General features: G+C 35.4%; 1 protein-coding gene across 9 annotated transcripts in view; it reads right to left on the bottom strand.

Annotated features, from left to right (window-relative positions):
* The window catches only part of LOC309552109 (protocadherin alpha-C2-like), a 426,489-nt gene that overhangs the window by 308,954 nt on the left and 104,111 nt on the right, over positions 1-13,424 (bottom strand). Inside the window, exon 1 of one of the 9 annotated variants that reach the window (XM_082252896.1) lies at positions 1,537-3,718. The exons of the other annotated variants lie outside the window; for them this stretch is intronic. Within the exon in view, the coding sequence (XP_082109022.1) occupies positions 1,537-3,711 (2,175 nt within the window). The 5' untranslated portion in view covers positions 3,712-3,718. Of the gene's footprint in view, positions 1-1,536; positions 3,719-13,424 lie in introns of those variants that run through there. 9 annotated transcript variants of the gene reach the window in all.

The following is a 13,424-nucleotide window of genomic DNA, read 5'->3' as shown; positions in this document are numbered from 1 at the left end:
TGGGATTCGTTTTTTCTAGAACTCTATGCATGATAGATCGACCTTTGTGAAATTGTCCCACCAACTGAAATGGGAAAGGGACCTACAAAGGTCCTTTTCTGACGCTCAGTGGGAGAAAGCGTTTAGACTGAATTATTCGCTGACCAGATGTTCAAACTTTAGAGAAGGAGCGCTAAAAATTCATTTTTGAGGTGGTATAGGACTCCGTATATTGTGGCAAAATTCCAACAATCTTGCTCCAATCTCTGTTGGAGAGGATGCGAACAGGTTGGAACACTGTTTCAAATGCTGTGGTCATGTTTGTCGCTGAGGAGTTACTGGTCCTTGGTACATAGACTAATAGCAGACGTTACGGGTATTTTCAATAAACTGAGATCAGAGCAAGCGCTTCTGGGTATTGAGCTGGATTGGTACCCACCCACGAGCAGAGTTATTATACAGCACATTTTATACGTGGCTAGACTCTAGCTAGATAGCTCGCAATTGGAAGAACAAAGTATCACCTTCACTGCGTGAGGTGCTTCAGGTTGTAGATGAATCTCATGAATACGAAAGTATCCTGTCATGCTCAGCTTTAACCTTTCAATGTTTCAAAGATAGATGGAAATTCTGGGATGCCTATAGGGCCTCTTAGCCCTATCCTTTATGTTTTTATTGTTTCTTTCCTCCTTATTCTCTCCCTATTATATTCCTACTCCTTCCCCTTGCACAGGGCTTGGGTGTGGGCGGCCTTCCGTGGCTACATATGCTCCCAGTTGGGTGCCACGTGGGGGCCGAACATGCCGGAGATCTGACTCCTTTTAGATGTGCATTCAAGCACAGAATACATATATGACTGTCTTTACAAGTTTAATGTACGGATATGATTGTCATTTTTTATATGCACCTGACAAAAATTGTGTATATGGGAGGTTTACCCCATCCAGAGTTTCTTGCTAATCCTGTTTACATGTAAATGGTATACTGTTTGTTGTTGCTTACTACGAGCCTTGTATTTTTGAAAACCCAATAAAAATATATTTAAAAAAAAAAAAAAGACTTTTTGTTACTGGCATTAAACAAACATAATAAGCTCAACCCTTAAAAAATGTTAAAATAGTTGAAAAAACATCTTCAATATCCATCTCATAGAATCTAATGGGTATCTTTGACAAAATTAGTAGTTTGCAATTATCTACATAGATATTTGTCTTGTGACTGAAGATATTTAAGCTCTGCTAACTCCTCTATCAGCAGTGGTGAACCAAAAGTGTTTTTTCGTGGCATGTACTCCTTTTCATGTTGCACCCCAGCATCCTAGACCTCTAAAGTAACTATTTAAAAATAGGTTACCTAACCTATAGCTCACTATCACTGGCTTGTTTGATACTTCTAGGCTTCTTCTTCACATTTTCCTTTTTTTTTGTGGAGTTGTTATTGTAGTACAGTAAATTTCAGTGATTGGGTATTTGATGCATCATATTAGCAAAAATAAAGAGTAAATAGTGAATTTGCAGTGTAAACAGTAAAAAGAGCAATATTTTTATTTAAACTTACCTGATAAGATGAATTTAGTAGAGCCCCGGGTTGGTTTGCATGCTCTTCATTATTTGGTGTTTGAGAGCTATTTGGAGTGAAAACTATTAAGTCACTCTTTCTTTGTAATGAGTTTGAACATACTCTGTACTGAGTTTGTTGAGAGTACACCCAACTACCTCCAGTGTTTGAACAGATCTTGTAATTTTCCTTCAGGTCCTTTACTTCATCTCTGCATTTTTGCCATCTTAAAACTGTAAAGGCAATTAGTGTAATGAGAAATACGCTTGATATTACACAGATGGCAACAACTAAGTAGATATTTGCTTCAGTAAATTCTTCAGTAATTCCTTTGGATTCCTGATTATCATAAAGAATTTCCTCTCCAGATTCCACCAAGGAGATGACAATTTCTGTTACTGCTGTCATGATTGGCTCTCCATGGTCTCGAGCCACCACCATTAGTCTATATTCTTCATTATCTGAATCTGTAAATGCCCGCTTTAATCCAACTTCTCCTGTTTGCTGAGATATAACAAATGGGGATTTTCCTGAGAGATCTTTAAAATAATAAGACAACAGAGCATTGTATCCTGCATCAATGTCTATTGCTCTCATTTTAGTAATTAGGTGTCCAGGTTGAAATGTTTTTGGAGTTCTTATTGTCAATGCAGGAAAAAGTGGCATGAAAGTGGGAGCATTGTCATTGATATCCTCAATAAAAACATTCAGGGTAAGGTTTGAGTTAAGCGGAGGTAAACCAGCATCAGTCACTTTAATGTGACACTGGAAATAAGTCACTTGTTCATGGTCAAAAGAAACTAAAGCAAATACTTTTCCATTCTCTGGATTGATAGAGACATAGGAAGATATGGGGATCCCATCAACAGTTCTTTCACTAACAGAATATGTGATGAAGGAATTCTGACCAATATCCGGGTCATATGCTGATGCAGTATACACATGGGAACCAGGTGGATTGTTTTCCTTAATAAAGATTGTATCATACGATTTCTGAAATAATGGGGCATTGTCATTCACATCACTTATATCAATTTTAAGAGTCTTTGAAACTGACAGCGATGGTATGCCCTCATCTCTTGCTACTATTACAACCTCATACTTAGATGTTATTTCTCGATCCAACTTCCCATTTACAGTTAAAGAAAAATCTCCTTGGAATGCTGGGTGTATTTTGAAGGGAGAAGAATCAGTGATGTTACAACTCACTTTTCCATTTAATCCTGAATCTTGGTCATGAATACTGATGATGGCAACAGTTGTTCCTTGTGGAGAGTCTTCAGGAACAGATACAGCAAGTGAAGTTACTGTCATCTCAGGAGGATTGTCATTGACATCTACAACAGTCACTAGAACTTTACAATGTCCAACCAACTGAACATCTCCATTATCCAGAGCATCAATTTGTATTTCATACATTTGTGCCTGTTCAAAATCCACTTCTCCGATCACTCTTATTTCCCCAGTATTCTTGTCTAAACTAAAAACTTTGCTGATATCTTCCTTTGCGGATTCACTAAATGTATATAAAACATCACCATTTTTCCCCTGGTCTAAATCTGTGGCTAACACTTGTATTACTAATGATCCCTTTGGAGCATTTTCAATCACACTAGCTTGATAAAATGGCTGATTAAATGCTGGAGCATTATCATTAAAATCTTCCACTGTGATAATGATTTGAGTTGTACCACTTAACCTTGGCTTGCCACCATCGTAAGCTGTAAGTGTGAGATTGTGAACAGACTGCTTTTCCCTGTCTAGTGATTTCTTTAATACAAGTTCTAAGGATCTGATCTGATTCATATATTTTTGAAAGTCTAGTGCAAAATAATCACTGGCACTGAGCTCATAATTTGTAACAGCATTTGTTCCAAGATCTGGATCAACTGCTCCCTCTATATGAAAATGAGCTCCTGCAGACATTACTTCAGATATCACAAGGTTTTTCACATAGGATGGAAATGCTGGTCTATTGTCATTTATATCTTCTATCTCTACAGCCACTCTATACATCTGTACAGGTTTATCCACTATAACCTGCAGAGGAATAATGCACAACTGTATGCCTGGACACAACAGCTCTCTGTCTATTGTCTCTTTAACAAACAAGATTCCATTCTGCAGATTCACCTGGAAATATTCTTTATCATCTCTAGAGACAACACGTAACATTCTAGAATTAATCTCACCTAAATCCAGTCCCAGATCCTGTGCAATTCTTCCAACAAAGGTGCCGTGTTTGGATTCCTCTGGGATGCTATAATGCAGCTGACACAGAACCACATCCAAAGACATTTGAAGCAACAAAAAATGGACCAAGCTGCCTTTTACTTGATAATGCAGGTTTGTGTTAGACATATCTTGGAATCACTGAAGCTTAAGGTGGTAATTTTCCCAGTAAGGATGGCATTAACATTTACTGAAGATCCACAGCAGAGAATAAAAAATCCAGCATGGCCGGCGTTGTTGCACTATGATACACAGCATCAGAAACAGAGAAACATATTCAGTCCTCACCTTCTTGCTATACGTTGGTGGAGAGTGACATCTAGTGCCTAATCTTCAAGTTGCAACTCGTGTGATCAATTAGATTGTAAGTTTTTTTTCTAAATCATTAGCATGCTGCGCTTTTGAAAAGATATGACATGTTTAAAAGTTCATCTAATTTACATATTTATTATTCTATTTGCAGTTGCATTAAGAATATGTATATTTTAAGTAAAAGCTGAATTGTTTGGTTTTGTTTTAAACTAAGAAAAGGTGAAACATAGTTCATTCTTTCCTTTAGAAAGTTTTGTATATTTTGTATTGAAAAATATTATTGAAGAAGAAGAATATGTTTATAATATCTTTTTTTTATAGAAATTTCTTAACATGTTTTGTGCAACATAAAATATAAATATACTGTAAATCACAAAAAAATCTCATAAAAATGTACAGATTTTTTATTATTGCATGTCATATAATATAAAAGCCTTACCCAAATGTGAACAGAAGTGTATATTTTTAATTTGCTGTGTACAGTGTAAAAAGCATAAGTATAAAATACTGAAAGAATTTGAACAGGCAGCAGTTATAGCAGTGATAATAAATTATGTTACAATGTTCAATATAAATAATATATTGTAACAATAAATATAAAATGTAAATTAATAATATGATATATATTAATAAATTGTGTCAGATATAATACTAATATTTGTATATAAATATCAGTAAACACTATAAAGCATGTTTGCTCTGTTTTTTGATTCACTAAGTAGTGAACCAAAATCATAACTGCCTCGGGAATAAATCTTTAAAAAACAAATCACAAGTTTCAACTCAACATACCAATAGTAAATATTGAAAGGATTTTAACAGGCAGCAGTAGAAGTGATAATAAATTATGTTATAATATTCAATATAAATAATATATTGTAACAATAAATGTAAAATGTAAATATATAATATAATATATTAGAAAATCGTGTAAGACCTAATACATATATTTGTATATGAATATCAGTAATCCCTATAAAGCATGTTTGGTCTGTTTGCTGACTCACTAATTAGTGAACAAAAATCATACCTTCTTCGGGAATAAACCTTTAAAAAACAAATCACAAGTTTCAACTCAACATACCAAAGTTGAAATATCTAGCTGCATGTATCTAAAAGTACACTATATCATTAAAAGTATTGGGACACCTTCCTTTTCTCACGCATGAACTTTACTGGCATCCCAGTCCTAGTCTTTAGGTTCAATTTTGAGTTTGCCCACCCTTTGCTAAAACAGCTTCACTTCTTCTGGGAAGGCTGTCCACAATGTTTTGGAGTGTGCCTATGGGAATGTTTGACCATGAAACAGTATCTCTCCAGTGCTCGAGTGGTGTGCGGAAAAGTAAATGATCTAGGTGGTTTTTCGGCACAAATGGAGGGGTCTTGCTGCCCTCCTCAGGACCAAGGGTATCCAAAAAGCACTACAAGAATACGACCAGAGAAGGGCGCACCGACCTTGTGCATTACCACTAAAAAGTTTATTAAAATCAAAGAAGGTAGTGTACAATATATTCACAAACATAGGATATGTACAAGCATGTAGGAAATAGGGACTGCTCACTTCCAGGACACTTCTCTACTACTGAATAGCGTGATGGCGTCCTCACAACCTTGTATGGCTTACACATTTCGAGGCAGGGCCCTCTTCCTCAGAGCCAAAGTTGCCACTGTTCCAGCAGTAGAGAAGTGTCCTGGAAGTGAGCAGTCCCTATTTCCTACATGCTTGTACATATCATATGTTTGTGAGTGTATTGTATGCTACCTTCTTCAATTTTAATAAACTTTTTCTGTGGTAATGCACAAGGTCGTGCGCCCTTCTCTTGTCGTTTTTTTGTAATGTTTCAACATGTCCCCATGGATGAGCGAGTTTGGGGTGGAGGAACTTGACTGGCCTGCAAATTCCTGACCTCAACCCGATAGACAACCTTTGAGGTGAATGAGAGAGCAGACAGTGAGCCAGGCCTTCTTGTCTACATCAGTGCCTGGCCTCACAAATGCGCTTTTGGAAGAATGGTCAAACATTATAATAGACACATTCCTAAACCTTGTGGAAAGCCTACCCAGAAAAGGTAAAACTGGTATAGCTGCAAAGGGTGGGTCAATTCAATATTGAACCCTATGGACTAAGATTTTGAAGCCATTAAAATTCATGTGCATGTAAAGGCAAGCATCACAATACTTTTGGTAATATAGTAGTATTGGGATGCTTGCCACCAGTAGTGGTATGGTAATATATGTAGCAACATCTGTTTAAGCTAAAATTAATCCTATAGTCCCTGCCCTCAAAGAGCTAACATAACGAAACAGAACCTTTTATTTTGTGACATTTAAAGTATAATGTTTGTTATTATGTTTTGAGAATTTTAAAAAGATATAGTCACTATCATAAAAATATGTTTTTATCTCTTTTATTTATTTCCTAATTGATCACAATTGATTGTTGTAGACAGAACAGATATGGCACTCTCAATTCACAGATATACTGACCTAATAAATGTAAACAATTTTGCTGCATGAGTGTGAATGAATCATGCAATGGGTTTAGAACTATAATTTGACTGAAACCCTCAGAAACCCTTTAAAGAAACTGAAATATGAATGGTTATGACCTATAATATAAATCGTTTAATTTCATTAAAATGTAACAATGTAGTTTTGTTACGCATAAATTATAGACACATTAACCAAGGAATTACCAGAGAGGTTTCAGCATTTCAGTTGCTGCCATATGAATTTGTTTAACCACTTGCCGACTGCACTATATCTGAATGATGGCTACAGCGCGATCGACTGGTTCTGGGAGGCCATCATATGATGACCTCCTGTGATCCCGCCCGCCTCACTATGTGATCACAGTGTCCAGAGGACAATGCTGATTAAGGATTGAGACAAAGAGCCAATCAGCAGCTCTTTACAACATGATCATCTGTGTCTAATCACAGCTGATCACAGACGTAAATAGAAGCCGGTTATCTGCACTCCTTTCCTCATGCTGATAGCATGAGGAGAGGAGAAGAAAGCCCATAACCAGCTACTCTAAAAGGGACATGTACACTGATTATCAGTGCAGTCCCAATAGTGCCCACCAGTGCTGCCAATCTGTACCCACCATTACTGCCAATAAGTGCCCACCAGGGCTGCCAATAAGTACCCATCAGTGCCTCCTCATCAGTAACAAATATCAGTGACACCTCTCAGTGCCCATCGGTGTCACCTCTCAGTGCACATCAGTGCCACTTATCATTGCCCATCAGTGCCGCCTCATCAGTGCCTATCAGTGCAGCCTATCAGTGCCCATCAGTCCAGACTCATAAGCGAAAATCAGTAAAGGAGAAAAATTACCTGTTTGCAAAATTGTATAACAACCTATAAAAAAATTATGTTTTCCAAAATCTTCTGTCTTTATTCATTTATTTCACAAAAAATAAAAATCCCAGTGGTGTATAAATACCACCAAAAGAAAGCTCTAGTTGTTTGAAAAAAATGATAAAAATGAAATTTGGGTACAGTGTGGCAGGACCAGTCAATTGTCATTCAGTGTGCGAGAGTGCTGAAAGCCGAAAATTAGTATGGGGTTGTGTTCACTGTAATCAACCAATCATGAGTACACAGATTTTTTTTAAACCCACCTTACACATCAATAAGTATTCAAATGGAACATTGTTTCACTTAATTTAATGAACTGTCGAAAATCATTAAATAAAAAAAAAAAAACCTCTAAATTCTCTGCCACAGAAATAGTCATAACTTAGCCACAAAACTAAATATAAAGATTTACAAAAAATAGGGACTTGCAGTATGGGCTTGGTTTTCTGTTGCATGCCAACAGATCTGTATCCTTTGTTTTTGCAACATCTTATTATTACATAAATAGATATATCATAAATCATATCTCATGATTAAACTCCCCCAAAATGTAATATGTTGCAACTTTTCCTGTCCCTAAATGTGGTAGCTACATTTGATTTCTTTTTCCAGGCAGTTTTTATTTTATTTTCACCTAGTAATCTTGTGAATAACACTCCACTCTAAAAATGAAGGGATCCATGGTTGTCAGCCTCGCTCAGGAATATGTCTTCTTCTTTCCATCTTCATTTCACGAGGGGCAAAGGAATTAGTTGTCTACAGAAGTTTGCTTGGAACGAAGAGGCCATTGTTTGATATATCAGATCAGTTCACCAGGACACTACATTATTGACAAGATTAACAAATATTTTCTGTACTTGATAAAAATGTAAACACAAACACAAATTAGGGCATGTAAGTTGAAATATATTATATTTTTGTGCCTGGGAATAAATATTCTTTAAATCTTGCTATCACTATCTTGTTGAATATTGGTTGTATATAACTGCAAATGTAAAGCTTTCGGTTTCACTTTTTTTGTAGAGTTTATTTTTTGTTGTTTTATAAACAAAAGACAGGGTGATAGTTCTATTCAAACTAACCTGATATTAAGCATTTAGAAGAAGGTTGTTTTTATGCTCTTTATTGTTTGATGTTTGAGAGAAATTTGATTATAGTTATCCATTAGTTCATTCCCTTCATCTTGGTATTTCTGCCATCTTAATACAGTAAAGGCAATCAGTGTAATGAGAAACAAAGTTGATATTACAAACATAGCAACCACCGAGTAGATAAATAATTTAGTAAATTATTTAGTAATTCCTTTGGATTCCTGATTATCCTATAGAATGTTCTCTTAATGATTTTACCTAAGAGATGACAATTCCTGTTACTGCTTTCATGACTGGCTCTCCATGGTCTGAAATCATCCGCTTTAGTCTATATTCTTCTTTATATAAATCTATAAATGCCTGCTTCAATCCACTATGCACTAGGGACTGCTTCAGTCCCTAGTGCATGCCAAGAAAGCTTCTTAAAATAATAAGACAACAGAACATTGTATCCTGAATTAATATCTATTGCTTTTTGCTTAGTAACTCAAGCAGGCCATAGATGAATCAAAATGTGTTTGGTTCAATAGGGATCAGCTGAATTTCAATACATCTATGGCCATTCCCAGTAAGGAGAAGTTAATCGAATGATTGGCTTCTCTTGAGTGGGAATGTTGGATATTTTTCATGGCTATCAGTCAGTGTATTGAGGCAGTGGAGGAGTCCCAACTGCCAGAATACAATAGCGAAGTGGAGAGGATTTCTTCATACACCGTGAATGTGTGGCTGGGGGGAAGCTGTTTGTTTTTTTTTTCGTTTTTTTGAAAAGCCAGCTGGCTTAAAAAAAAAAATAAATCCTATATATGGCCAGCTTAAGTGTCCAGGCTGAATTGTCTTTGGATTTTTTAATGTCAAGATAGGAAAAAGCATAATGAAATCAAGAGCATTGTTGTTTATATCTGGAGTGGACCAGATGTTAATTCTGTATACAGTGTGAATAGTGTGAAAACTCCTGGACTACCCAATCTGTTATGTGACCTCAAATTGCTCTCAACAATAAATCCTAAAGTGAATGTCTAATTAAAAAGTAGATAAAATAAAGAATAAATAGTACCAATTATTCAAAACGTTTTATCAGCACTAATGTGTGTTCCTACAAATGAATCCTAATGTAAATGTGCAAAGGTCAAAATATAATACATCAAACAATAAATAAAACCAGTTATTCAAAGCTTGCTGAAAGCACAGGTTTGTGTTCCCACAAAAATAATGATGCTCAATACTAATAAAAGTGCTGCGCTGCTAATGATGTGAAAATCAAATTCAGTAAATTATTGTGCTCTCATAAATCAACATACCAATACAATATATACAACATAATAAATAAAATAAAGTGTGCCAATTAAACATTGCTATCAAGATGTAACTCAATAAAGTGTTGCCTCAGGTGAATACAGTCCAAAATATACTTAAAGGTCCATTCCGCATCAAGACTTTACAAGTGCTATAAACTTCTGTGGTTAAGTGTGCCATTCACCATTAAACAATGGATTTAAACCACTTTGGTCAAAACACTACATGCTTTTAGGCTCCCATAACTCTCACATCCAGTAAATGTAAGTTGAGCATGTTTTACTTGACACCATTCATCAGATTAGGACCACTTTATCCTCCTGTCCACAGGGGTCTCTCTTAGGATCACTTTGCCTTGTTTCACAGGATAGGAAAGTGTCTCATTTAAATTTGCCTATTTATTCATGTGGCCTTTCTACATCTCAGTAGAAGAAGCAAAGATACGGGGCTCCCATTGTGTAGTATAAAAAACTAGTACCCATGTATTCAATATTCAATATACTCACATAAAAAAATAACATCAAGCACGATCATGTGACTCCCTCAGAGGGGGAAGAGGCTAATAATGTGTCCTAATATAATGCATGTAATATTTATTAGGCGGTAGCCATTTTGTTAAAGTCAACACATATTTGACCTAGTGGCCATTTTCCCATTGACATGATATATAAACATTGACATGGCATGTAAACATTGACGGCCATGTTTTTAGAGATCTTAATTATAATGCTAGAGCGGCCATTTTGTTGAAATCGATAGATATATAGATTAACTTTATAAAAACTGAAAAAGGTATGGCATTACTACTACCTGAAGTGATGTCAGTAATGGTGACCGCACAGCCTCAATGCTTTTTGCAGAAAGTTCATTATCAGGAAGCTTCCTGACTAACGTCACTTCTGGTAGGAACCCTGCACCACTTCCGGTCCCTGGAATGCATACTGACTCATCGCGAGCAGCGAGGCAATGGTTTTTACCCTTGAGGCTATATGCGTTGGTGCTGACTGAAGCGCCTGGAAATGTAAATGTATTTTTAATGTGTCTTATTTGGTTTTAATAAAACTACTACACTACTGTATATTGTGTATCATCTTTTTTGGGCTTATGATTTATCTGGCTGAGTGAGAGGATTAACTGTGCACTTGGGAGCCATCACCACAACAAGTATATGACCATCTGGAGAGTGATCTGAGGAATTCCCTCTGGATATCCAACTTTAAATGTTTGGAGCATTATAAAAGTGTATGGGTGGTGAGTGCGCATTTTGTACTCTCACTGTGGTGGAGCTCACGGGATAAGGTGTCAGTAAGCATTTCACAGCTCAGTGATTAAAGGGGATCTTTTTGAAAGGACGTTTTTCACTTTTTTAATATTTTTTTAATGTTTTTTGAATATCATTTTTTATTTGGACTTGTATTTAGTTTGAGTTATAGTAGTGCCGTACCTTTTTTCAGTTTTTATTTTCTTAAAGTGGATGTTTTCACCTAAAGGGCAGCTGGTTATTTATTGTATTTAGTTACTATGATCACTTGATTTTATTGTTGGCATCAAATTTATCACATATGTTTTTTTCACTAGATTAACCTAATTAAGTAATGGCGGCCAAGCTCTTGTAGACCAATAGAATTATACCATAACAATTAACATTTCGAGGGTAAATTTCATAACATAGACCTTAACGATAAGCATAAATAAAACTGATGTCTCTCTGCAGTTTCAACTTTGTGCAATTACATTACCTTATCAATGGTACAATATGATCCCCAAAAATTGAAAATATTCTAAAAATAAAACCTGACATTGGATGTATTATAAAAGGACCACGATCAGAATATCTCAAAATGTAAACAATCACATATATGCTGTATACACATGGGAACCAAGTGGATTGTTTTTGATAAAGTGAAATCACTGTCATTTCAGAGAGATTGTCATTGACATTTATAATTCACCAGAACCTTACAATGTCCAAACCATTATCTACAGCATCTATTTTTATTTTATACATTTTCGCCTGCTTAAATTTCACTTTCTCAAGTACTTTTTTTCCCCTGCATGCTTGTCTAAACTAAACACTGATTATATCTTCATTTGCTTTTTTTAAAAATATATATGATGCATCTCCATGTTTTCCCTGGCCTAAATCTGTGGCATTTACTTTTATTACTAACGATCCTTTATTAGCATTTTCAATCACACTAGCTTGATAAAATGGATTACTGAATGTTAAAGCATTATCATTTGAATTTGTAACTGTGATTTAGGATGTACCACCTAATTTTATTTCATACAAGTTCTAATGATACAATCGGATTCGTATATTTTTGGAAATCTAGTGCAAAATAACCACTGCTACTGAGTTTCCTAATTTGTAACATAATTTGTTCCAAGATCTCAATCAATTGTTCCCTCTACATATTGTCATTTATATTCTCTATATCCACCCTACACATCTATACATGCTTATTCACTATAACCTGCAGGGGACTAATGTACAGCTGTATGCCTGTATACAGCAGCTTTCTGTCTATTGTCTCTTTTACAAAAATAATTCCATTCCACAGATTCCCCTGGAAATATTCCTTCCCATTTCCAGAGACAACATGTAACATTCAAAGGTCAAAATGTATGTTGTTTATATTTGAGGGCTGTGTTTACATTCTTAAAGGTTGAATACCTTTATCTTCTAAAATGTATGAAAATCAGTTATTTTCTAAATATTTAGAGGAGCTATCCACACATATGATTTGTGATATAACAAAGGTCCAAAGGTTCACTGAAATAATTGCTGGTGTCACTAAAACATTTGTCTATACTTAATTCTGAATATTATTTGGCAATTTTCTTTCCACATGCAATTTGTAGAGGAAACATTTCCCATGTATGATTTTTAGTTATGTTTATTTTGCATAATAAATTTTACAATGTGAAACCAGATTTATTTGACATATTTTCTTCCATCTCTAGCTGAAAGGTGCTACCGTGTTTCCTTTTCAAATGCGTGTATAATACATTATATAGAAATTGCTTAAAACGCACCATGTACCTAACAATATGGTTACTCATAACAATAGCTCTCATGTAACATTTAAAAAATTCAGTTATTGGCATATAATACAATTCTGTGCATCCAAATGTTAGCAGAATAATGTCAGACATATGCCTGCTTATGTTTTTAATTTGATTCTTAGCATAAAATTGCAGAAGCAATGTATTTTTCTTATTTAATTTTCCTTTCTCACATACAAATCAAATACAATGCTGTATCTGTTCTGGCAAAATACACTCTTTATACATGTACTGTCAACTATATCTCCTGTTGGAGAGATGTCTCTGATTCTAGCCTTCACATTTCTGTTTAAATAGTCTCTATTGGTTTTGCTGAGGAGAGTGTTAAAAAATACACCTGCACAGTGATTAAAACATCTGATAAGAGTGACAAACGGTGAAGATACATTATCGAGTAAAGAAAATTTAAGCTTTCAGGGCATAAAAAAGGCAAAACATCCAGGCCCTGACATCGGCCTAGAAAATGGGGCCCATGGTCTAGGCCATTGTTTAGTCCCATAGGTCCTGAAAGAGGATAATATGGGC

Source organism: Pelophylax lessonae (assembly GCF_965119305.1).
Source record: "Pelophylax lessonae genome assembly, chromosome: 4".
Taxonomy (NCBI): Eukaryota; Metazoa; Chordata; class Amphibia; order Anura; family Ranidae; genus Pelophylax; species Pelophylax lessonae.
Note: the sequence above shows the minus strand (reverse complement) of the source record. Positions and strands in the feature narration are given on the sequence as shown.